At 44.9% G+C, this 27,067-nt stretch overlaps 1 protein-coding gene across 1 annotated transcript in view; it reads left to right on the plus strand.

Moving 5' to 3' along the window:
* Window positions 1–26,819, plus strand: part of PPM1H (protein phosphatase, Mg2+/Mn2+ dependent 1H) — a 72,728-nt gene extending 45,909 nt beyond the window's left edge. Inside the window, exons 7-10 of the mRNA XM_014963331.1 lie at window positions 9,821–9,884; window positions 11,611–11,718; window positions 18,264–18,415; window positions 24,525–26,819. Coding sequence (XP_014818817.1) covers window positions 9,821–9,884; window positions 11,611–11,718; window positions 18,264–18,415; window positions 24,525–24,672 — 472 coding nt within the window. The 3' untranslated portion in view covers window positions 24,673–26,819. The remainder of the gene's footprint in view (window positions 1–9,820; window positions 9,885–11,610; window positions 11,719–18,263; window positions 18,416–24,524) is intronic.
* Window positions 26,820–27,067: the final 248 nt, after the last annotated feature.

Raw genomic sequence — 27,067 nt, forward strand, 5'->3', positions numbered from 1 at the left:
TTTTGCCTTTTTTTTTTTCTTTCTTTTTTTTCTTTTTGTTTTTTTTTTTTTTTTGCTTTTTTTTTTTTTCATGTGAAGTTTCCACACTGGCTTTGTCTCAGCTGCCAAGTTTCCCCACAGCATTAGGACAACCACTGATCCAGCAATGTGTACCGCATCACTAGTCCAGGCTGCCTGTAACTGCTTTGAGACCAGTCTTTCCCTTCTCCCTCCAGCTCTCCCACCCTTTCTGCTTTCTCTGCATGGGCAGTTGGGATGAGAAATCCACTGTATTAAACATACCTAAAATAAATCCCCCTTAGGTGGGAGCTTCCCGTGTGCACCTCCTGCACCTCCATCCCACGTGCGTTGTGGTTGGGCAACCATTGCAGAAGGCGTACTGTAGCTGGCAAGGCATCTTTAAGAGCTGTGTCTCCTGCTGAACGAGCCTCCGAGCTGTCTCGAGCCGTAATTTGCTGGCAGACATCTGTGTTACTGACAGTCTTTCACAGCTGGGTCTCTGGGCTGGGGTTGTCAGGCCCATGGCTTGCAGAGGTTAAACTTGTAGCGGAGAGAGAGGGTAGTTTGGGCGGCTTTGACAAGTCCTGGCAAGAAAAGCATCAGGGAAGACTCGGTGGCCACGTAAGCAAAGTGCTGCCAGCGCTAAAAGGGGGTGCCTGCAGTAGAAATACATGGGGGGGAAATAAGCAGGCCTGAGGATAACTGCTTCTTTAAAGGAATGTGCAGAATTAGTGTTCTCTGTCTCTGCTTTTTATTTAAAAGTTAAGATGTAGTTGTCCGGGTTTTCTTTACTCGTGGGTAAATCCAGTGTTGAACAATTTTGAAGAACTTTGCCCTGACTATCCTAGCCACCTTCCCAACACTTGGTTTTCTGGCTTACTGGCACAAGGGCAAGTTCTTCCAGGGTTCCCCTCTTGGCCTCCCGCAGGGCCGGAGGGGCCATATGGGGCTGCACTTAACCAAAGGCATCCGGAAGGCGCTACCAACTGACATCAGATTTTGTGGTTTCAAAATTAATTTCTTGCTCCTCCTTGAAGCAAAACTGTGGCCCTTCTGCTGCTCATGTTGATGTGGAGTTCTTTAAATGCTTGTTTCTGGATTAGAGCTTTTAGCTTTTTGGGGTGGCAAGAGAGCCCTAGATAGCAAGTCCATGTTTTGACCTGATTTGTTGGTGCCTTCCTTTGCCCTCCGGGAGCGCGCACAGAGTTGAGCTGCATCCCGTCAAAAACGGTCTGAGCTGGTGTGATACCCACCACCCACCAGCTCCCTGTCCCTGTTGAGGGGATGCTCTGGCACCCAGTGAGCCACCCGAGGGTCAGCCCGTGCTGGGGAATCGCCCACCCACGCCATTTATACCAAAGCAGGGAGCCTGGTGGCCTGGGGCAAGCGCTAAGCAAACCCCATTCCATCCTAGAGTCAATATTGTCCACTGCCTGGAACACAGCCAGCCTGCTCTGCCCTCGCCCTTTTCTTTCTGACAGGGAATGTCTTTTGGCCTCAAAGCATCTGATTAAAAAAAGCAACTTCACTTTTCGAGCCGTTTTATTTTGTTTGGGATGGATGCCTTTTGCTTTCATTGTGCATTGCCGTCTGCGGTTCAGACTCCGGCTCACAAAAACCAGGCTCCCATTAATCACTTATTGGGGATCCAGAATACCCCGGTGAGAGCCAATGTACATGTTTTGCTTGGTAATGGGCGAGCTGATTTGAACAAATATTGCCAATGCGGCTGCTCTCTCATGCTTTATTGCTGGGCTGGATGTCCTTTGACAGCGCGTTCAGGTAGCCTGCCCGAGGAGTGCCTGAGCAGATTGAGAAATGCCACAGAAATGCTTTATGAAGGAGGCCCCCCCCCTTTAATATAAATTGATTTATTGAATCAAGCGCAGAAGCCCTGCTACAGAAACCTCGGGCTATATTCTCTGGAGAACCACCTAATAAAACAGCCCCAACTGACACTCCTCATTAGCTTTTCCACCGATCCCAAGGCAGTATTTAAAGTGACAGTGTCCCTCTTTTTGGCCTGAATTTATCTGCCGGCTAATGCCTGTGGGTCTAATTAGCTTAGCATTATTAGTCTTATTCAGATAAGCTGCATTTCCTAACAGCTTGATTCCATCTTGTAAAAAGTAATTGGAAGTCTGCAAACTCTGTGCCGTAACCTGCTTGATTGCGCCTTTTAGCCAAATTCATGTAATTTACAAAAAGTCATCCTTTCTTCCCCCCTTCCCCCCACCCCCTTTTTTTTAATTGAGCTTTTTTGTCTAGTGAAACCTTCTGTGCTGCTTCTGTTGAAATCCTGGCTGTATTGTTGTGTTCGAGGCCTCAGCCGTATCCTTTGTACAATCGCCAGGGAGAGATCAAATTTTAATTTCATAATTACTTCACAAGAAAGCAGCCTTTTCCCCAGTCATGCCTGGTATTAATTTCCTCCCAGCAACTTACATTTTCATAATTTAATGATTATGGGCCACCTTTACAGCACTGGGCCTTTCAGGAGAGGGGAGAGATAGGATGTCATTTTTGCGGCAGTAACTGTAATCCACAGCCACTTGCCTTGCTTTTTTGGGGGGTGATGGCAGTGGGGGGGTGTCTTTACTGTTGTTTCTCGTTGCGAGGTGGCCAGGAGTGGGACGGGACGTGCCCCTTGGGTGTGCGCAGCCAGAGCAGCTTGCTGTGGGCTGTGCCTGGGTGTCTGGGGCACGGCTCCGCCGTGATGGATGGCTGTTTGCAATGTGCACGTTATGCATCTTTTTCCAAGATTTGCAGCCCTCGCTGCAGGAGCAGCGGGAGGTGAGAGCTGACCTGCTGCCTACAGCACATCTCCTGACAGTGACGGATGGCTCTGGGTTCCCCGAGCGCACACGTGCCACAGGAGCTGAGCCAGTGTCTTTGGGGCAGGAGGAGAGCAGAAGCAAGGAAGTAAGAGTGCTGCAACAACAGAGAAAACCTTAAGTCTGGGGTAAACCTCTTCGTAAAGGGCCTCTCTGGGGCCAAGTGAGCCCGACAAGCATGAGGTTGGTCTGAGTCACGTCCTTCCTTCTGGAAGCAGTGTGTCTAAGAGCTGTCCCTGCATGGCTGCACATCTCTGCTTGGGCTTTGCCTTGGAAGAAGATCAGGTGCCGCATTTGCAAACGCTAAAAAGGCTCCCGGTCTGTTTCATCAGAAAAAAACTGAGCTGAAATGAGGTAATCTTCAGTCTGAAAACCCAAGCAAAACCAACTCCTCCTCCTGATAAGATGAAGTCTTTTCCCCTGCTCCTGCTTTCTCTGGATTCCCCAGCTGCACAAAATTTGACATAACCTGGGCTGGGTCCCTAAGAAATCAGCTTTCTCTCTGTTGCCACCCAGGATTTGACTTCTGGCTGTGCTCCTGGCTGAGAGGAGGTCCCTTGCTCCTCAGAGGAGTTTCCAGCATTGCTGTGAGATGGTGAGGTCTCTGCTTGCTGTGTCTCACTGCCTGCCCCATCCTGCACTACAGCAATCTTCCACAGAAGAGTTCGCTCCACGATTCCTCCTTAGCAGCAATCTCCTTTCCTTCCAGAGGATCCCAGCTAACAAGCGTGGAGCAGGCACTGTGAGGTTAACATGCGGTCTTTCTCCCATCTGCCTCACCACATCCTTTTAACAAGACATACAGCAAAATGTGAATTTACAAACGTTTTTTCTGGTCATCACAGTGCATTAAGCCCATAGGGTGTTAACAGCCCACTTCCCTTACCCTTCTATTGCCAGAGAAAATTGCTGACAAATCTTCCTGTTTGTCTTTTAAAAGTAGAAGAGATGAAGTAAAATTTAAGAAGCACTCAAGCCAACAAATTTGCTGGAGAAAAAAAAAAGATTGTTGCAGAACATGGATCCACTTGATGTGCAGCTGCAGTATCTGCACACAGTTTCTGTCACTTGGTAGTGAAAGCTCAACTGGTCACAAGCAGTGAATGGAGGTGCTCACAGTACACTTGCTCTGTTCCTCCCAGCCTCCTGAGCACAAAACCAGCAAGGGAGAGTGCTTATAAATACCATCAGTTAATTTTTTTTCCTGATTTGTCCTTTTTTGGGGCAAGGACCTCTCTAGATCCTTGGCCACCCTCTCCCTGACTTTTCCTCCACCAGTTTCTTTTAATGCTCCATTAGAGATGAATGGACTGAAAAATCAACTGCACTCCAGGAAGTGCCCGAGAGAAGATGCTGGTTCTTGAATCTTTAAAAAGGGTTGGCCAAGAGGGATAGAGTTCGTTTTCCTTAGGAATTCCACAGGAGTATGTGGTGCTGGGGGATGCATCCACTCCAAAGTCAAGACTCCATCTTAGAACTGTACATGACAATGAAGGCTCCCTGGAGGTCCAGAGGACTTCATGTGCTCACTGGACTCAAGTACCAATCTGATTTGACCAAGCCAGAGATCATATGTGTGTACAAGTCATGCTCAGATACTTTATCTTTTTAATTTTTTTTTAATTTGTAGATGGGTAGACAGAACTGGAATTTACATAATGAAGCTTTATACAGTTTAAGGTTCAGAAGAACGGGTTTCTGAATTTTCTGAGAAAAAACACATTTTAAAACTTGTATGTGTTCCTCTTTACCTGGAAAAGATCCTATGAGAGTATCTTGGTTTAGAGTAGATCTTTCCCTAAAAACTGTTTTGTGCATATGGGCACATGCATCAGTCGTCTATAATTGATTTGGATTTGCCATCATCTTTTCTCTTAACAAACATTACTATAGTTTGCATGCTTTTATTATCTTTAGTTTTGCCTCATTAAACTGTATGTCAGACGAGAAATTAGGGAAAGATACTGAGGCACTGAAACATTAAAGTTAACCTACCTAGAGGGTACTTAGTATCAGACAGCACTGTCTGGATTTTAGAGATCCTGACTCTGCAGAAGCACGTGTGTCTAAGGACATTTAAAAAAAATTATGGCTGGATTGAGACATAAATTGTATAATTTTCAGTGGCTCTGTGCCTAACCTGCAGTACACATCTATTCTTCTTGGTAGTAAGCACGCACATATACTGGTTTGATGTCTGTAGTTCGACAGACAGTACAGGCAAACAATTCCTTTTGCGTTTGTGATTTAAGCTCTGTTATCCAAAGCGTGAGCTCCAATCCACTGATTCCTTGTGTGGGAGGGGAAGAAAAAACAGTTTCTATCAAGTTTTGTGTTGCTCAAAGATTAAAATCTGGTTTTCTATTGGTATAACCAGAGGAAGCTGAGCTTGGGGAAAGGGAGATTTGTTGGGTTGCTGGGGTAGTTTTGTTGGGTTTTTTAGGGGGGTGAGGAATGGGAGGGTGTTTGGGGATGATTCTGGATTAGGGTTTTTTTACAGAGTGGTAGCAAAGCAGTGCTAGAAATACACTGAATCCACAAACCTGTCTCAAAGGAGAGCCTTCACCCTTGTACTCAGTATGAACTACAACATTAAAGCTGTAGTGCCTTTTCTTCCTTGCTTACCACATGCGGGTTCTGCTCTGTGCTTCAAGCTATAGCCCTTTGATGATGATTTTTTTTTGGCTGTTCCTTAGGTTTAATTCTCAGTTTACTATCAGGTGTCCCTAGCAGAGATGTGAAATACGGACAAACGTTCTAAAGCCAAGTGCTATGGAAAAGCAGAGCATGGAGTCTGGATTCCCCTGTTGTTCACACAACTGAGCCATCCAGGTCAGGGTAGATTGTGTTTTCACCACCATCTGTTGTGCCTGGGGATGCCAGCCCAGTACTTTTCATGAGCAGTAACCTTAAACAGTTTACTGTAAAAGAAAAGAAAATGTGGATTTTGGTTCTGGTCATCAACAACTTCTACTCTTAGGTGAATTTGTATGTGCTTTCAGAAGGCCAATTTTAAGAACAAATTATATGGCAGGAGAATGCATAACACATGTAAGAAATTATCTAGGATTTTGGCTCAGAAATCTGTATTTGGGAGCTGACCAGTTTTTCAAGTTCTGACCCAGCAATATGCAGGTAACTTTTATTATCTTTTATTTAAAGAGTGCCTAAAGCACTGCTAATGGCCTCAGCACTCTAGGAAATTTCTTCTGTAGATTGTCTTGTGCATTTAGCAGCTTCTGGTGATTTTCTTCACCACGTATTTAGAGCAGATTCCAGTTAGCATATGAGTAACATCATGTCAGTCCTAGTTCTTTCGTTCTGACATCTCTCTTGGCTCCCGGTGCGATTTGGCCCCGTTTTCCAAAATGTTGGTCCTGAGTCCAAATGTAACTTTGTGGGTGGTACATTTGTCAAGCCCTAGTTCAGTATTTTTGGACAGCAGTAGCATTTCATAATTCTTTTGAAATGAAAAGAAGAAACGAAGTTAACTGAAAAAAAAATGCAGCTAGATCTAGCTGGGCACAAGCTTGACTTTTCGACTCCCCCCTCCTCTCCCCTCTTTTTCCATTTGGAAAAATAGAGGTGTACGTGGCAGAAGCACTTGACAGGATTTAGGCTCATTCAGAGGAGCAAGTAATAGCGTCTTTGTAACCTGTCTTGTCATGCCCTTCTGGTCACTGAGACCTTCTAGGATGCGGATGAGGAAGGTGGGGAGAAGCGGAGGGTTGCAACCCTATGTTTGAGTTTGTTAAAACAGTGAGCAAGGCTGAATTACGTAGATGGCTGAATAAGGCCATGTTGGCACTAAAAAAGCCAAAAACCCCCTCAGGTTCTCCGTATGTCTGTGTTTGATATACCTACTGCCATATTATATCTTTATATACAGCATGCTCTAAACAGCACAGGAAGGTATAAATGCAACTTTATTACATAAAATCAAGTGAAATAGTCCAGAAGGTTGTAGCCTGTGTGAAATGAGCACACGTACAAAGTACAGGAGGTTTTGTAGGGCATAAATCAAAATGAACTTCATAGCTTGCTTCCTTCCTTCTCCCCAGTGCAGTTGCTGAGCTGCTAGCTGAAAAGCTGTCCTTCGTCCTTCTCTTGCAGCAAACTGCACGCTCATATATTATTCATTCTGTTTCACTGGTAATGCATGGACGTAGGTACTTTTCTGGAGTGTCTCAGGTTGCTTTGCTGTGTCTGTGCCAGCCCCACTGCTGCGGTTGCAGTTCTGGGCATTGTTTTTTCAAGCGCTGATAATTTTCCAAGCAATAGCAACATCAACAGAAAAAGCATGTTTGTGATGAGTCTTGACACCCAAGTTCTGAGCCCAAGAGGGGATTTGCCGTGAGAAACTACAAAACAAATCACTCTATTCCTCTGGTCCTCCCTTAGTCACATAGCTTCAGGAGGTCATAGGCTAGCCAGCTGCCCTTCCTAATCTGCTGATGAAACAAGTTAGCTTCAGCCCTTGCAACATGGCCCCTTCCAGCATCCTTGCACTGTCTTGTCATAGTTGAAGGCCCCAGGGACGATGGTCCTTATGGTGGTGCCACAAAAGATGCTGGACTCGGCAATGAGGACCGTTCTTTTGAAGGACACTGGCCTAAATAATGCATTTTTACCCCTTGTTTTTTCCCTTCTTCCTAAAGCGCAGTCAGTGTGAGGTGCTGTGCAGGAGAATATAAGGAAGGAGGGGAGAGAGGGAGGAAAATTTGGTCCTTGTTTTTGGCCACTTACAGGACAATGTAAAGTGAGAGCTTTGGTCTTAAATATTTGTAGTTACTTTGCAGATAATATAGTTTGTGGGTAAAGAATGGGTTTGCTTTTTCCTTTAAAAAGGAGGTTGCGAACAGTTAAGTCACATCAACTTAGTCATGTTTGTTACTTGTAACAAACATGCACAACAACTTGAAAATACAGTAGGAATGGTTTCCTTGTTGGCCTTGTGGTTTCATTAGTCATTTGACTCTGATGCCCAACATGGACTCAGCTGATACTTTTTTCTTTTTACTTGGTGTCAGAGCACAACTGGCTCTATACAAGCAATAGGAAAGAGTTCAGACAGGGCTTCCTGCACCGTGGGTCCAGCTGGAAGCTCTGGGACATGCTCACAAGCGGTCAGGGATGGTAAAATTCCTCCTCTGCATTCAAACCAGCATATCCAAGATGGTGAGTGAAGCAGAGACATCAGCTATTCCCCATTGGAAATAAAGGAAGAAACATGAGCAAAGTCCCTGACTCACTCATCCTTCCCAACAAAGCACTATTCCAGGATTTAAACATCAGGGAAGTATTATCCTGTGGGCTACTTGTAGTGATGTGTGCCTTTTTGTTTGGTTTAAGAGCTAGTCTGTTTCCCCTCCTCAGTACACAATGCCATTTAAATGCCTTCTCTGTATTATCTGTTAGAGGTATGCCCAAGTATCATGGTTATATACCCAAGATGGTCCCCCATGAAGCACCCACTGTGTTTTGCAAATCTCACCTGGTTCTGAGGTGAAATCCTGGGATTTCACACATAGTAATGTTTTGTAGTATGGGAGAAAAGTCCTCCACTACTGTTTCTTCTTAGCATTTTGGTTGCTTTTTCTTTTTTTTCCCCCCTCCCCTGACACCCAAAACCTAATATGGGCCTTACCTGTGGTTACTGGCTTATGTAAAGGTGAGGCTTAAATATCTGTGCTACTTTCTTTAAGTCTGAGGCATGCCTAGGTGATGCAGTGTGTGTACCTATGTAATACAACAGCATTTATTGATCCCAGGTCTATGCCATATTTTGGTGAAGCAGGGGGCAGCTCGATTACAATATAGGATTTCACCCTTTATTTTTAATTTCCTGCTGGTTTGTGTCACAGCCTTCATGTTGCTTAAACCTGATCGAATGCGAGTCCCTGGAGCTCAGGCAGCCAGCCCGGCTGGAGAGCCATGGGGCTGGCTGCTTTGGTGGGGAGCGTTGACTTGTGTGTTCAGGGGACGATTTTGGTTTCCCCCCCGAGGGCTGGGGGCAGGGGTGGGCTGGGAGGGAAGGACAACATGCAGGGAAGGGCTGGGGAGGGACGATTTTGTGTTATGAAGGGAAGTGTGTCCCTGTGAGGTGATGTACTTTAACAAAGAGGCTCCTTGGCACCTCAGCTCGATCATGTGTTACACAAACCAAGGGACTCTACAGCTTATGGGAATGACAGCCATCTATTTTTTTATATTTTTTTTTCTTTTATTTCTCATTGGCAAAATTTCTCGCCTTCTCACCTCATCAGTGTCAACAGCTGGATGTGTAAAAGGTAGAGTAACACAGGCATGTGGTAAACAGAATCAGAGCATGAGTGTTTACTTCCCTTGTCTCTTGGCCATGGGAAAACTGCTGTGAAATGTGAAATCTCTGACAACCTTGACTGTTGCAGTCAAGGTCAAATGAGCACTAAATATCCTTCAGCACGTGAAGCTTGTCTTGGTTTAAGTGGTCCTGAAAGGTGAGAACAGGATCTCGGAGCTGTTTCACACTTTGACTGTGTACACCTCCTGTCATGGCTCACCGTTTCACGTTAACAGTGTGAATCTGGTCTTTGGTTAGCTTCTCAGTGGGTCTGGGGGTGGGGTTTGTGTTTTGTTTTCCTGGGGGGTCTTTTTATGACACTGTATTAGGGTATAGCTGCAGCCACAGCCAACGATATCTTACCTAATTAGGGTGTTATTCCAGTACACCTCTTATCCCTTGCAAACAATAGGAGTAGCTTGGCATGTTAGATATGTCCCCGTGTTCACTTTTCCTTTTGGTGAAATGGATGATTCTTTAGAGAAAGTCTTTCCACAGAAGAAGAAATTTACATCTTGGTCCCTAGGAAAAATAATGATTTGTTTTGTTTTGTTTCGGGGTTGTTTTTTTTGTTTTGTTTTTTAAATCACAGCTGCTTGTTTCAGGGCACTGGGTCACTAATTGAGTGCAAGCTTTATAAATGTTGTTTGTCCTTCCCCCACAGGGCATACAAAACCATTGAGGAAGATGACTTGAAGTTTCCCCTTATATACGGAGAAGGCAAGAAGGTGGGCACATTTGCTTTCCTCAGACCAAAGGAAGAAGGAATTCTGTGCTGTTTACCACTCGGTTTAGCCTGTGGCAGTCCAGTGTTTTCCACTCAGTATCTCTATTTTATCGTTTTGACAGCTTGAAAGAATATCTTGGTTCTGTCATAAATCAGTCTCGTGTCTGGGGGGCTGCGGGGAGAGCTCAACATACTAAAAAGCATTTTTATAGCAAACATAGTCATTTGCTGTTCAGTTTGCTTTTGTTTTTCTTTCACTGTAAGTAGACTGCAGTGACACAGTCTTAAATAATTGACTTAAAACGTACCTTGTTTCGTTGTAAAATATAACTAGGCTGGATGAAGATAGCAAAATACCTCACGTTTGCTGAAAACAAAGCAGGAAGATATTTAATAAAATTTAAAGCACTTTGAGATGCAAACCCCTAATTTAGGAAGAGGGGGGATCAGGGCAGGATTTGGGAAGTGTAACACGCCTTAACCGTATCTTCTTCAGCTAGTGTACATGAACTCACTGTTGAGTTTTTCTAATGTGTGAATGCTGATAGTTTTTCTTGAAGGGGGGAAACGAACCATTCTGTTTGGGTGTTCTTTGTTTCCAGCTCTGTGATTAAGAACAGTGAGATCATTAGTGCTGATCCCAGCAAGCTTAGCTGGATGCAGCAGTAGGATCAATATAAGGACGCAGTGGTGTCAGTTTGCCGATATTGGTATGCTCGCTGTGTTTCTAAATAGTGCTCCCCTGCTGCATTAGGTTCTTATCTCAGTGCAAAAATACACGCTCTTCAAAATTAGTCCAAGTTTTGAAGGTTCAGACCTGCAGCTTATCTCTGAATTTGGTTAGGTTTATAATTATTTGCAAAATGTTTCATGCACATCTTTTTAATTTACTTTCTTATTGCCTTGTGGAGCCAGGGGTTAGTGAGGCAAAAATAATTTTGAGTCAGTTACTTGCTGTTATTGATGCTGCGAGCTCTCTTGTTCAGAAGCTGCTGCATCTAAACTAGAGTTGGGGGAAACGATACGCAGAGAGCAAGGTTCTTCGTGAGGCGTTTCTACCTGGTCAATCTCTGGACAAGCATTAATGAAGAAGAGCCCAGGACCTCTTGGGAAACAGCTCGTGTTGCAGAGGAAGGTGCTTGGGGAAGGAAGTGGTAGACCTGAGATAACAGCAGACCTGTCCTAGACTGGCTCTCCACAGAGGATAGCACTGTGGTCAGTGCCACTGTCACCTGTGTGTTCAGCAATTTAAGGTGGCCTTTAGCACTTTTCCATAGTGGGGGGAATATACAACAGTATGTCAATAGGAAGAGGCCACAGGTTTCTTAGGTGTGTAATTAGGCTGCTCATCCTTCTTATAAAACCTGTTTACTAACAGTATAATTTGCTGAAGGGATGCTGTTGTAGACTGGTGTGGGACAGTGAGGCGACTGGGGTTAGGTTTCCACAGTTCCAGTCCCTTACATGCCCAGGTGGCCACAGTCTAAGAGGGGTGCATGCAGGCTGGGGTGTGGATGAATATGAAGCTTGGAATAATGAGGGAAATGGAGATGACATGAATGTGAAAAGCTTTGAAGTAGATGAGCTGTGTAAAATCTAGAGTTTCTGGGAGAGAAAAGGGAATTCATCCCTAACAGTAGCAGTTACGGAGTAGGAACTTTATCTCTTTCCCTGTTGACACAGTGCATGTAACAAGATTTGGTGCTATTGCTTTTCTTTATTTTCAGGCTCGGGTTATGGCAACAATTGGAGTGACCCGAGGACTGGGAGACCATGACCTGAAAGTGCACGACTCCAATATATACATCAAACCTTTCCTGTCCTCATCTCCTGAGGTAAAACAGCCAAGGCTCAACTATCTGATTTGTGGGAGAGAAACAAATACACTTAGTGTGCTTATTTGTTCTTCCCAAATTGTCCATTCTGATAGTGGTCCAATCCAGGTAACATGCTGCTCTTCCCCACCTCACCCCCTAGTCTGTATTGATACCGAGGATTGTTCTGGCCCAGGTGCAGAACCCTGGACTTGCTTTTGTTGAACCTCATGAGGTTCACCTGGGCCCACCTCTCCAGCCTGTCCAGGTCCTTCTGAATGACATCCCGTCCCTCTGGTGTACTGACAACACCACACAGCTTGGTGTCGTCTGCAGACTTGCTGATGGGGCTCTCAATCCCTCTGTCTATGTCGTTGATAATTCCTTCTCACTCCCTGGTCTATGGTTATCCTGTAGCCTCATCATTCTGTCACAAACACCCATCTCTGCTCACCTTCGTGTGCTCCAGCTCCCCTTGAGGCCTAGAACGTGCTGAAGGCCAGGCTGGATGGGGCTTTGAGCAACCTGGTTTAGTGGGAGGTGTCCCTGCCCATGGCAGGAGGGTTGGAACTCGATCATCTTTAAGAACCATTCTATGATTCTGTGCTGTCTAAACAGAAGCTGATGTAAATCTGTGTTCTCCAGAAGGGAGCACTGGAAGTCTTCCATGGTAGCGTAGTATCCCGTGTGTTACACGGAGGATACCAGGTCAGCTCTTAAGCTGGAAAATGCCAAGCGCGATTGGAAGAGTGCTTTATGCTTCCATCTGTCTGCCCCTTCACCTCCAGTTCTTAATTCTTTGTGATGATTTTGTGCAAACACCCAATAATGGCAGGAATGACAGTGTGCATTCCCAAATGATGGCATAACAAAGGGATTATGCAGTATTTGTGTTAGAGATAGTCTTAAATGCCTCCATCATTTTGACTTGACTCGTCACAAACAATTCCAGTTTTTGACCACCAGAGACCTTGCAGTGAAGGATATCAAGCCTTCCAAAGGGATTTGAATGCATTGTTAACAAGAAACATGCAAAGCTTGCTTTTTTTTTTGCCCTCTGTAACTGCTTTCCTGTTCCTGTGTCAAGGAACAGACACATTTTTTTATAAAATATTAAGCAAGGGCAAACCATCTGATGACAGCACAAAAAGAGGCGGCTTTGCTTCCATGGCCCAAATGCTAAGAGCCGTCCACTGCTGGAGTTTTAAGCATACCCAGTATTTGACCTTGAATTTATTGCTTTTTATAGCAGTGTAAGAGACAAATGACACAATACTGCTAGGAAGGAACCAAATTACTAAATTTACCTTGCCTAGAACATCTTCGAGACTTTAAAAATTTGCTGAAAGATTCTGGCCCCGAGGAAAAGGGGGAGATCTACAGACAGCCCCTTCTTCCTATTTCCTTGCTGTCAATCTAGTACCTTCCTTCTCCCGCCTTTGCATGCATGACATCCCTCACCTGGGACCTGCTCCTCTTCTCCTCAGCCAGGCAGGCAGCAGCTCTGCCCTCATCACGGTGATGGATTTGTTTAGTGCCAGCGAAATGATGCAATTCTACCTATTTATTTTTCTTTCTGGCATGCTGAGACCCAGCGTTTCTGGGGTACGTAATGGCTGCAGCACAGTATCTCAGCAGTATCATCTCTGCCAATTGCCGCTGCAGTATTTGTCTGTGTGTATAAACCAAAGCTTCTCATGGGCTTTTCTGATTTGCGTGGAGTGTGTCTGTACGTGTTTGAATTCTGGAATATGACATCCAGTTCATATGCTATCCACGTTTCAGGATCTCTTAACTGCTTCGCAAAAGAGAAGCAAAAATTGGCTTTGTTTCCATATTCCCTTCACAGCTAAATTCAGCAGAAATGTACGAGGGCAGGAGGAGGAAAGACAGAGCACCAGCCACCTCCATTTAGAGATACTGGCAAAAAGAGCCCTGAATATTATTAGGAAGTAACATATGTTACAACTGGCTTTCCATTGCGCCTCCTCCTCTTAATCATCTCTTCCTTCTCTTCCCAGAGAGATCCCCAGTGCTTTATCTCCTGGTGTTTTTCCCTGATTTGTTCTGTCCATACGTGGACGATGCACCTTGCACAGAAACCAGCATTAAAGAACAATGTCTTTATGCTGCCATCTGGGAAGTTTGGCACTTGGGAGTAAAGGCAGTGGCGTCAAGCAGCAGTCATATTTGGCCCTCATGCAGCATTGGATTTCAGATTGTTTATATAGAGGTAGGGAAGCACAATGTCTGGTTTCCAGACCTGGAAAAGGGGAGGCACAGGAAATTAAGGCGCACAGTGAGTCGTGACAGGGGGGGGATCCAAGTCCTCTGGCTTCTGTTTCTTTGCCCTAATTACAGCGTCCTTTCCCGAGTTGGGGGAAATGTGGGGAGTTTTCAGAATATTTTACCTGCAGCGTGACAAAGCTCTGGTATGCCACCAAAATTTAGCTGAAGGAAAGGTAGGCATCCCTGAGACTACATCCAGAAATAGGCATATGAAAGTAATTTAAGGGTGGTGTGAAATGATACTTTGATAGAGTGCCAGGCAATGGGAGGAGAAGTCATGTAGCCAAGACTGACAAATGTAATCAGGATTCAGTGGCTCAGCTGTTACGAGACCAGATTTGGAGGACTTCTGCAGGTTGGTGAGCTCTAGAGAATTGAGCCTTTTATAATGAACTGGAGTAGCACAAAGCAGGCAGGCCATGGCTGAGGCTCTCTGGCATGGAATTAAATATTTATTTTTCCTAATGGAACAGTTCATCTGAAAGCTTTCAGCAGGAAATTCTGCTTTTTAAAGCTCAGCAAGATCTGCCTTGTTGCAGCTGAAAAGCAGAATTTCATCCTGAAATTTTTCAAACAGCGGCTCGGCCGTTTGATAGGAGAGGTGTGGGTCTCACGGCAGCGTTTGGCTCTTGCCAGTGATGAACCTGAAGCCAGCCACAGCAAATGATAAGAAGGTAACGAAGGAGAATTTTTCTCCTTCCATTACATTAGTAAAATCCTTCTGACAACTCCACATATACGTCAAAGGAGACTGTTTTAGATTCGCATCTGCCTTCTGGAGAAATCTTTAGGAATTACACCATTTAAAGCAAGGCAAAGACTTGGAGAACTACAGTGTGATCAAAGGGAGTCAAGGTGGTTTCAAGTAGCAAACATCACACTTCAGTGGCATGAAGTCCTTCAGGGTTATGTCTACCAGAGAATTAAAAAAAAATAAAAATATAAATGCAGTAGATGGTCTTGCATGAGCACTTTGATTTCTCAGAAAACGTTTGAGAAACTGTTCTGCATCACAGGTTATTAATATAAAAGATATGAAGCTACAGACTAAGTGGAAAGTTGGCACAGTCTACTGGAAATTGGCTAAAGGGCAGGAAACAAAGGGTGGCAGTAAAAAGCTAAAAGGAGATTAATTGGTGAGTGCTGCAGGGAGCAGTGTTGGGACCCGCTTTTTATTATTTACATATAAATTACTTGGAGGGTGGTATTGAAAGATCTCGTCGTTTGCCAGGGAAGCTGTGCTGGATAACACTGCGCATAAAAAGGGACGATACAATTAAGAAAGGGCTTAATTTATTGAAGTAGGGGAGTTGATCAATAGTGCAGGGGAGTGAATGTGGGCTGTTGTTTGGCTGGAACCCCCCCGGGGGCTGGTTGCTGAGGAGCACCTCAGGTGGCCGCGGCCCCGCGGCTCCCTCTGTTGTGATTGGGTTTGGAGCTGCAGGGACTGGCCTTGGCTGCCTCTTAAAAACCAACCTGGCAAACAAGCCCCAGCGCCTTCGCAGAGCCACTGTGGTCCCTTTCAGCAGCCAAACGCAGGTTTTGTCCGGTGGGTAGATGTGTTTGAAATGTAAATATAAAAGCAGCCCACCTGTTTGTTCATTGCTTGCCCAGAGCATTTTTCTCGGCGCTCTTGACTACGCGTAGGTGAGCGACATGAGAAGCAAATATCTGGACTGAAGAAAGGCGTTATGTGACAAACTGCATAACGCGTGTTGAGAGGGATGATGTGTGTGGCTGTGCTCTGGAGGTGTGCATCTGCTGTTACCTATCAGCACGGATCTGCAAGTACCACTCAGGGTGAAGTGTAGTGTGTAACCCAGTGCTTATTGTCCTGGGCGCCTGTGCTACCGGCGTTCTGGTGCTCCTTCCTTATAGTTGGCTTTTTACATTTTCTGGCTACTAAAGTCAGGTTTAGCTCATTAACAGGTCAGCTGCCATACATCAAGAAAGAACATCAGAGGATGGTAAAAGTACGGGGTAATGGTTTTAAATGGAAAGAGGGGAGATTTGGATTAGACACTAGTAAGAAATTCTTTTCTGTGAGAGTGGTGAGACACTGGAACTGGTTGCACAGAGAAGTTACTGATGCCCCATTCCTGGAAGTGTTCAAGACCCATAAAATATAAAATCAGTGATTGCTTTTCTTTTTTTCTTTATTTTTTTTCCTTTCCACTAAAACTAAACATTTTCTTGGTAAAATGATCCATTCCTAGTATTGCTCTAGCAAAGTGCTACACCAAGGATTTGGACCTTTTGACCTATGGATTGGCTGAAAGTAGCTTCAACAAGGTTCCTCTCCACCCCAGTGCCACTCCCCAGCCAGGCAGGTTTGTTCATTTCAGGAGGATTCAAATCAATGATGTGTGGTCCTGGTTTCCTGCCTTTGTCCCCACCACTGCTGCAAAAAAAGGCTGTTGTGGTGTAATGTGTACTTTGCCTGGATGGGAGAGCCATGGTAGAATCATAGAATTGTCTAGGTTCAAAGGGATCTTTCAGACCATTGAATCCAACCGTCAACCTAACACTTCACCTGGTGGGCCTGTTTTTTCCTAGTGCTGATGTTTGAAGCTTGGTTGTTCCTACAACAAGATTCTGGGTGTGTCTCTGGGCATTAACTGTGGTGCTTTCTCAGATATTTGCCTGTACCCAAGAGATGGGACCAGAACACGTGCTGCTTGTTGATGGCTGCGTTGGCTAATTTACCCCCCACACCCTGGTCATTTCTGAGTTGAAACTGTGTGCTGTTACAGGCTGAACTGAATTTTGGGGAAAGGGGACTATGACAACTACTGGTTTTTGTGCAGCGGGCTTGAGAGGAGAGCTGTGCTGCACATGGGCATCTTTTCTATAACAATATTCCCACTCAGTCTGCATAAGGAGATATGCTGTAATGAAGAGAGTATCGTTCCTTGACTTTAATCCTCCCCAAAGTCCTTATTCAGCTGCTACCTTAGATAATGAAGCGAAGGTTACATTTTACAAATGACCTTCTTGTGCTTTTGAGTGAAAGGCGAACAAGTAAGGATTAGCAGGCAGGCCTAGGTAACTTTTTTTTTTTCCTCTGGTACTGGTTGCAGTCCCATAAAATCATAATTACATTAAAAGGTCCAGGCATTTTATGTGCACTGCCTGCTCTGTGGCTCCTAAAGGGAGAATGCATCAGGAGGGAGAATAAAACAGCTCGTATTTTCTGGTTATGCCAAGTACTTGTCCCGACACATTTCCCGACTGCGGCTGCTGTTAGCGGGGCCCGAGGCCGGAGCGGGGTGCGTGACGAGGTGCACCGTTCCCAAACTTGAGTACAGATGATCATTTCCTCCCCTCTGCCCTGCCAAGGCTGTCACACTTCTTTCAAACTGCGGTTGTTGCTGTGGTAATTAAAGTGCTCGGGGAGCGCTTCCTAACGGCTCCCCACCGCAGCCTGGGAGCTGCAGGCGGTTTGTCAGCAGCCTGTGCTGGAGGGGGAGTTACACCCAACTAAAGGCTCGTTTTCAAACACTTACCGTGACATTTGCTCATATTCTGGCTCACCTGACGGCCTGCCCTCCCCCACCCCTGGTGTCTGCCCCCCGTGCTCCCAGCCTCGTTGGGAAGAGGATGGTGACGTTAAGGAGGTGCCAGGAGCAGTCGTCAGCCTGACTGATGAGGTGAAGCCAGTGGGTGTTTTAATAGCGTGGATAACCTTGGGGGGTTCGCTTCTGTGCAGATCTTGAACTGGTCTCTACCCACTGGACTCCTTACAGACAGATGTAACTGGCAGGTAGATAGTTTATCTTCATTTCTTCAAACTACTCGCTTGCTCAGGTGTAATTCTTCTGCCTCGGGTCTAGCAGAATGAATGCGACGCCTTCTGCAACACAGGCATTTCCGAACACGTGCAGTTCAGCTGGCAGAGTTAAATGGATCTGGACAAACAGTGAAAACAATTATTTGTGAATATTTTATTAGAAAATATCAAAAATTCATCAAATAAATTATTCAGCTCCCATATAACTGGTCCTGCAAGTGATAGAGAAGAGCCTCGTGTGCCAGACAGGGCTTCTGGGTGGGGGAGGCTTTGAGCACTGCTGGCAGCAGCCCAGTGCTTTACAGCCTTGCTCAGGAACACTTCCATCCTGGCACTTGAGCCACAAGGGTTGGGAAGAGTTGCTGGCTCGAGGGCTAAATTGGAGACAGACCCCAACAGTGCTGTGGGAGAGGTATGTCAGTGCAACGCCTCACAAACAGGTCTGGCCATCCCTTCATGAACGTCTCTTGGGTTTTATTTGTTTTAGGTAAGAGTCTATGACCTCCTGCAGTACGAGCATGGGCCGGATGATGTCCTGATTCTAGCTACTGATGGACTCTGGGATGTGCTGTTAAATGAAGAAGTGGCAGAAGCTGTCACTAACTTTCTACCAAACTGTGACCCCGATGATCCCCACAGGTTTGTGCTCACCTCTGACTTTCTGGCTTCTCCATGGAAGTAAGAGTGCTTTTTTGGTAGTGTGGTTTTGTAGAAAGTATGATATGAGTAACATTTAGTAAAGATGCAGCACTTAAAAAAAGACATTTTTATAAATTGGATGAAGCCTCTACAGCAAATGTGGGGGTTTGGTTGGTTGTTGTTTTTTCTCTGTTGTAACTTGGAATTGCCTGCTTTCAAAGGAAAAGTCATGGGGTCACACTATCTTCACATGGGATCTATTTGGTTGCTCTACTAGCTCCTGTGGAAACTGTAAGAGGCTAAGGTCTTAGAAGAACATGGCAACAGGTCTCTGTCTCCAGCAGTTTTCCACTCAACTCTCCTCTGGATAGTCCTGTAACACTAAAGTTTGTTTCTCACTAGGACATAATTAGCCAGTGTCTCCCTCTCACTTGTATGTATGTATGTATATACATTTAAATACTGCACAGTGTGGTTCCCACTCATCCTGGTCATGCTGTGACCTTTAAGTCCACCTTCATAAGGTGATGCTCAGTGCTACCAGCTTCAGGACAAGTGTGATGACAAAATAGGTGGAAAGTCTGGCTGTTTCATCCAGTTGGATTCTGTTTCATTTCACAATTTTAACCTACCTCATCGTCTTCCTTTTCCGGTCTTCATCACCTCTTAGTTAATCAGTTGCTCTCTTTAAAACATACCATCAAGCAGATAAACAAGTTCCCAAACAACTAGCTAAAGCACTGCCTTGAGTGGGTCCACCAGTCTGCTGCTGATTTCAGTGTCGCCATGAATTAAAACATTACGCTAGAGATCCGAAGTCTCTTGCTTGTAAAATGGAGGACTGTGAAAGTGGAAAGAGCTTTATCCTTCCCTAGGGACTGTTCAGGAAGGGAAGTGTGTGTTGCTCCTGAACTCAGGCCTGGCCATCGCTGTCTTCTGCCCTCGCCCTGGGCTGAGGGTGAGAAAAAGAGCTTTTATGCATCCCCAGTTGGCTGCGGAAAGCGGAGCTTCAGAGGTAGCTCTGGGATATCTTGGCATCCAAGTGAAAACGTGTGGGACGGTGTGAGAGCTCAAGTTACAGTTGTTTAGAAGTGACAACTCTTGGGGGCATGGCGAAACCCATCTCAAAATGCTTGGTGTTTCTCATGTTTCTAAATGGTCATCTTCACGGGGTCAGCCCTGTTCTCCATCAGCAAAGAAGGAAGATAACTGGGACACCATTACAGTCAAATGCATTTTAAAGTGAGAGCAGCTCCAAAGTAACTCGCAAGTGGCATTTAGTTGTCCTGACACTTAAACATGGAATGTAAAGCAACGTTTTGCTGCAAGCACTCAGTCTTCAGGTGAATGAATGGTTAGCATGAAGCTGCAACTGCAATATTTTGACCTTCCCCACCTCCTTGTGCTGAGGAAGAGATGTGGTACGAATGACAGCCAGGGCTGTCTCTACTTCAGCAAGACATGGAAGTGTCTCTGCCCTCCTCTGAGAGATGGAGTGGGATTAGCAAAGGGTCTTTCCAGAGCATCTGGCACTGTGCTATGCAGATATGCCATTAATTTAGGATAGGAGGAGATGACCCACCCAATCTGCTTCCTGTTTAGCACCATTCAGAGGTGCTCGAGACCTTTCACTCTCATTTCTGTACCCCTGAGTCTCCTCTTCCAAAGGCACCTGCCCTGCTGTGTCTCCGTTCTCATCTAGTAATTGGGAAAGGCTGAATCTTCCTGCCATCCTTACTGGCCCTGTTGTGAATACAGGCTGAGTGTGTTGCGTCTGGCTTGTTCCTCTTGGTCTTTCCAAAGCTGGTGATGGCCACCACGTTTGTTGTAATAGGAATGGGAACTCTTTGATCTTTTGACTTCTTAGGAACTTTTCATCCATTATAAAACACTCATAGAAATCAGAGGCACTAAAGGCAAAAAAGGAGATTTTCTTTGTTTCATTTAGATTTGTTTGTGCTGGTCTAGCCCCAGTAATCGTGGGGAAATTGTCCCTGTTTGTGCCAGAGGGAGTACAACGCATGCCAGAACTGGGCCTGCAGTATTATGAGTTAGAACAAACACATTTATTAGTGTTTGACCTACTGGTCTATGAATGGACATCTGAATTGAAAATTAATTTGTTCTTTTAAGTAATTTTGTGCCAGGTCATTTAGAGGCTTACAAATAGTGGCGGCAAGACGTTTCTCATGCCAGCTTACAAAAGGTAATTAGAGCAGTCCCTCATATAGTTTACAATGATATTTATGAAAATTACCTGTGTGGAATTGCTCTTGCTGCTTGGTTGTAAAGAATATTTAAAGGGTTTAAAGTACTGTGTGAGAGGTTTTACGTAATTACTTCACAGTGGTCCAAATGAGGTATAACTAATGAATTTACAATAGCATAGCAGCTCAGACTGTGGAGCTGCGTTCATTCCCCTCACTAGTCAGTGACAGGAAAATCTTGTTTGCCGCATTATCAGCGTTGTGTTTAAAGGCAGTGTTATCCCACAGAATGTCAGGTTCTGTGATGGGTGTAGTGACATAGTCTGTGGTGAGGTGATCTGCTGGAAATGTGAAATCTCCGGGGATGTAGAATACTTGTCAGAACGTTAAGAGACTTGCCCCCTGGGTTTGGTAATGCTGTGGTCTTCTGGAGAACCTACCTGTGGAGCAGACTCTGGATCTGCCTGACCCAATAGCCTACTTATTCCCTGACAGCAGCATATTTAAAAAAAAAAAAAAAAGGTGCTAGAGAGGAAGATTTTAGAGTTGCAGAGTGCTGCTCTCTTACGTAATTAGCTCTTTGAGGGAACAAGATCCCTCCCATTTGAATTAGAAGCCTTTTTATAGCCTGATGGGTAAGAGCTTACAGCCCTCGGCAATGCTCTTGGGACTCTCTCCTGCTGATATTTACTGTCAGAACTGTGAGTGTTTGTTACCCACAGAAAAACATCTTTGAATCCTGTCAAACGTAGCATGTGCCTCGGCGTCTTCAAGTGCAGGGAGAGCAAAGTCCTCGGGTCTGTCTTCATCCAGACATGCAGACACAGCCTCAGGGGATTTGGGCAGTGGGTGATGGGCACAGACTTGATTAGAGAACAGTTCCTCCGTGAGGGATGGGGTGGAGCTGGATTTCTTAGCCAGCTTGTTTCTACGGGTATTGTGGCAGAGAAGAGCATGAAGGGGACCCTGAGTGAAGAACAGGTGGTAGCGACACACCGCTGCTTTTTCCATACATCATCTCTCAGAAGAGGTATGAAGACAGAGGAGCGTGGCTCTTGCCCATTTCCTTCAGCTGCGCTTACACAGGTTTGCCCACTGACCTTGGGAATCTTTTCTTTCTCGTCCTCCCTCTCCTTTCTCGTTCCCTCTCCCTCTCTCTCTCACACTAGCTCAAGATTTATGAGGATGCTGGGGAGTTGCTCCACCTCTGCTGGGTGTGAGAAGATAAGAAGCTGCTCAGACAGCAGCATGTTTCCCCCACTGTCACCATTTCTCCTGCAGTACTTTCACTGATCAATACTGAAAGCTTCAGCAGAGGAAAAAACCCCATATATATTTATTCTTAAAACACAAAAGTTGTATTCCAGCGAGGCTGTTCATTAGGAGGAAGTGGATACTTTAAAACTACTTCAGCAGTTCTCTAACGCTGTCTCGACAGCTGAATCCCAAGTTCACAGTGCTGGAGAATAAAGCCTTGGTAATGGCCTGCTGCTGCTGTTCATCTCCAGGTACAGGAGACTCACCCTGTCTCCCCCAGTGCCAACCTGAACAGCATCGCTTCAGTTCAGCTCTGCACAAGGAGAGGAATATGTTACCTCGCTGCTGCCTTCACCTCTTCCTTCTCCTCTGCTGCGATGCACTGGGTTTCTTGTGTCATTCACAGTCCGTCTACGGGAGGATTTCTGGTTTATTAAAATTCCTTTTATTTTACCTTGCCCTCTCCAAAAGTTAAGCGGCAAAAGCTTTACACAACCAAAAGCAATACTCATTCCTTTTTGATCTTTAGATATGGAGAGCCCTTGTTAATTAGAAAAAAGAGGAAGGCAAAAGTTTTCTCCCAGAGTGATGGGTGTTCTCTTCTCTTAAATTCTGACAATAGCTGAGAAATCCTTGGAAAAGATGTTCTAGCCAGAATTCACTCAGCATCAGACATGCTGTGAATAAATATTCCAGTTTCTCACTTGCCATGTGGAGTCCTTTTGTTCCTTAGCCCTGCATCTGATTTGGGATCTGGAGTGCAAGTATCTTTGTTTTTGTTTTTTCCCCTTAGAAAATAAATTTCATGTTGCATTAGGACAATAGGGGCAGTGTTTCTTGTTACATTCTCCCATTACACCCCGAGGTCGTTGGTGCAGACTTTTCTGGAGTCTGTGGACAGTGTGCAAGTGTGTGTTAGAGTTCATGCCTTGGGCCATTCTCTTATCACTAAAAGTACATCTGTCAAAACCAGTGAGGACTGGAGATTTTATCACTCAGTGCCATTAGGTGCAGGGGGTGCACTGCTTCTGTACAGCGTTACTTGATTTTCACCTCAAACCTTATGGGGAGTCAAGTGTTGGTTTATTTACACTGAAGAAATCTTTCTAGTAGAGCAGATAAATCTATCCCTGGTTCTAAGGATTTGAGTTTAAGTTGCCAAAATTGTAAAAACAGAACATAATTGGGGTTTTTCTCTTCTTTTATCCCCAGAGAATGGATAAAGTCTCTACTGATAGAAATTACCATTTAATAATGCATTCTCTAGTGAAAATTTCTGAAGTTAGAATGGTCCTGGCTACTCACTTATAAACTCTTTGGGTTTCTTTCCCCTCTACTTCTGATCAATGGAGATACTGTTCTTTCCTGTTCCTCAGATGGGATCTGGGCAGATCATTTCTTGCCAAGGATCATCCCTAGAAAAAGGTGTCTTGAAATGGAAACCCTTCTTGTTCTTCCTGGCTTCAGGGAACCACAGAGATGTGCTTTCCTTCTGGTGTCCTGTGTGTTTGGCTTCATCATCTTGAAGGTTGATACTTAATGCTTCAAATAAAACACAGGCAGGCACAATACTGAACTGGTTTTTCTTGTCAGGCTTTAAACTGTCTGATTAATTTTTAATTATCAAATCATAGAAAAGCTTGCCTCCACCCAACCAAATTCAAAACATCTCAGACAGGTGTTGGACTGATGAAGAAAAACTCATGACATTAACTGTTAACCCATAATGAGATTTGTTTCAGAGGAAACTTCTAAAGGAGTGCACAGATGTGTTGATCTGGTAACAGCGGGTAAAACAATAAGGGAGAACGTGTCTGACCACGTGACGGAGCTCTGTCATGTACCTCCTTTTGGACTCTGACACCTTCCTGCCCCCAAGCATCATCTGTTACTTTTTTCAGGACAGAAAATAACTCCCATAAATCCAATGCCTCTTGGCTCAGCACAGGCTGGGAGTTTTGAAGCAATGTCAAACTTGGGTTTTTCACTAAATTAAGTACTTGACAACTCACATTCACACAGTTTTCCTTGAACTCATAAAGGTGAAAGGACTGTGGGACTCTGTTAAGCTGGCTGTATTAACTGTAACTTTCCTTTTCCAGCTTCAGAATAAAAGATGTTTAAAATCATTCTTACAGTTAGGGAAAACAGACAAGTTAGGCTGTTTGGTTTAAAGTGTAATTTAGATTTTATTTTTAGTGCTCTGTTAGTTTCAAATCACTTTCTTCGTTACGGTTTGTCTCTGCCACCCATGCTTACCTTCAGATGTTTCAGTCCCCAAGTGTGTAGTTTTCCAAGAATAAGTAGTGTTATTTTGGGTCCTCGGTTTTTTCAGACTACTTCTGGAAAGCAGATTTGTTAAGGCAAGTGTTCTAATGTTTTTCTGAAAACTTGTGAAGCCGAGCACCCAAAATGATAGGTGGGTTGTTTTGATCGATCAGTGCCTGTCAGGTACCTTCAGACTCTGCTGCAGGAGCTGTCGTTGAACTGGAAGGGGTTGCTTTGTGATTGTGCCGTGGTCTGTGTTTCGAAAGCGCTGGGAAGCTCGTCCTGGAGGCTGCCAACAGTAAATCTGTCAGGCTGTGAAACCTGCTTCCCTCCTCCTGCAGACGAGCACTCCCTGGCTGTCTCTGCCCTTCCCACAGGTACACGCTGGCGGCGCAGGACCTGGTGATGCGGGCCAGGGGCGTGCTGAAGGACCGGGGCTGGCGAATATCCAACGACAGGCTGGGCTCCGGGGACGACATCTCTGTCTACGTCATCCCTTTGATACACGGGAACAAGCAGTCGTGAGAGTAGCATCAAGAGTGGTCACAGGACGGGGATCTTTCTGGGGAAGGGCCTGTAAGAGACAATATGTTTTTGGTGATCTGACCAGGACACTTGCAACTGATGTAATCTATTGAAAACTAATGCTGGAGGGGTATTCTTCTGCCCGAAAGGTAGGGCTCTGCACATATACTGTATATGATTAAAGATAACCCTTAAGATTACAATTTCCCTATAGAAATGGTTTTGGTGCTTAACAGGAATGGGATTTAAATGCTGCTAGCATATTATGGATTCTGCCGTCCCTCCAGGTGGGGAATTACTTATTTTCTTTCTCCGTTTACCATGTAGCTTGGAAGAGCCATTTCAGTTGTGAAAGTAGAAGTAGGTATCAGAAGCCAAGGAGGCTCCTGAAATCTACCCCCAAATATTCAGAAGGTTACTTGGGTCACATCTCATTTAAAAAATACCTATATATACACATATATGAGACTCGAGAGTTTTCTTCTTTCCAGAAGTTGCATTCGTGACTGACTTATGGACAACTTCAAACTTGTGTAATCCTTCGAGCCCCCATTTTCCTCTCCTGTCTCTTCTTCAGTAGACTATACTCCTGTATTTTAGTAGGAAAACTGAAATTGTTTCCATTGTGACTATGCCTGTTTACTGCAGCTAAGACAGCCACCTGCAAAATTGTCCAGGAGAAATAGCTCACAGTCCTGTATGGCAAGATTTATTCTGGTGTGAGGAGTTATTTGTCAGGATTCCCTGTTGTGTGTATACCATGATTATACAGAGCACGCAAACTCAGATTGATGTGATGTTTACCTGGAGGCCATGGTTTCTTTGGGATCAGAGATTTTCATTCATTGAATGGTTCTGCCTGCTTTATCCTGTTGAAAGGATCCCTGACCGTACAGCTTTTGCATCTGTTGGGATTAGGTAAATATATTTGTGCTCCTGAGTGTATTTTTTAATTGGATTCCTACTTGGAACGCTGGTAGCGTCCTCGTCATCAATTTGGGTACCCGGATAGTGATCTATTTAAAAGGCGTTTCACTTCTTCCTGCCTCACTTATTATTCAGTGTACCTTTGCCTGCTTGACTTGGTGACCAGAAAGTGACAGCTTGTAACTTTGTCCTCTTGGGATCGAGGACGGTAGTCAAGGATCAAAGATCACTGTGATAGGTACAAGCCTTTGGGTAGCTTCAGCAGCTTTTTTTTTCTTAGCAGTGATGAATCAATTTAAATAAAGAAAATGCGAGTAAAGCATTATCAGGGTGAAAGTGATAGTCCAAGAGGGAAACAAGTGAGCAGCTTAACGTGGCCACCTGTTCTCAAGCAGACAGCTCTCTTACTTCGTTGGCAGAAATTGAAGGAAAAACCAAATCAGGAGGCTCTAGCATATTGGCAGGGATATTGGCTGGGGAGCCAAATTCAACCTGACTTGCCCCCAGTGCCACATTCTGTTGGAGCTGTGGGTCTGGCTTGCGTTTCTTGGCTAGCCAAAAGCCAGGGGGCTGACATGATTGTAGGGCACTAGCGAGGCAGCTCACAAGTGTTGTGTCCTTTCTGAAGGAAGAGGAGGATGCCGTGCCCTTTGCAGACTCTCTCCTGCCAGGCATGGCCAAGAGCTTGCCAGTTTTGTAATGTATAATGTGCTACGTAAACACCAGGCAGCACCCGTGGGGTACAGCCGCCCAGGTGCTTTATTTGATTGCGTCTAGAAGTACGTGTGCAACGGTCTCAGTGGGTCTGAACCCCCCTGGCTCTAAATCTCTAGACCGAGTAGGAGTTTCAGGTTGGGAGGGGGCAATGCAGAGTGTGTAATGGCTCAAACGTGCAGCAAACTGCATGGTTTTAGCCTGAAAACTCTTCCATGCATTCCCCGGTGCCTGCATGTGATAAAGCTGCGCAGAACACAGATGTTTTATATTCTAGAGCTTCAGCATAAATCAATGGCGTATCTGATTATGTGTTGTCATGCTTTATCTATTCTTTCCTTATTTTTTTTTCCTTTACCTCTTTCTGTATGCAGCTGGGTGAAAAGAGAGGTTTGGAGTCTGAACATTTTTCATGTGGCCCCTCATATGTTTTAAAGTTTAAGCAAGAGATCTTTTCTTGCACTTTTTTTTTTTTTTTGGCCTAATAAACTTGTAAACATGCTTTTCATGCTCTGTGTAACTCCTGTTGTCTCTTCACAAACGCAGTTGTGTAGTCCTCTCGCCATTCAGATCCTCTTTCACAAAGAAACTAATGCTGGTGATTCCAGTGGAGTCGTCTGAACAGCAAAGAACCCGGTGCTAGCTGGTACCAACTCTAACCCTGAGTCAGGTATTTCGGTGCCCATGTGTTGTTAATCTTCATTATTTGGTAACACTGTGTCAACACACACACCAGTCATTATAAAACCACTGA

This window comes from Calidris pugnax, unplaced genomic scaffold (genome assembly GCF_001431845.1).
Source record: "Calidris pugnax isolate Ruff unplaced genomic scaffold, ASM143184v1 scaffold44, whole genome shotgun sequence".
Classification (NCBI taxonomy): Eukaryota; Metazoa; Chordata; class Aves; order Charadriiformes; family Scolopacidae; genus Calidris; species Calidris pugnax.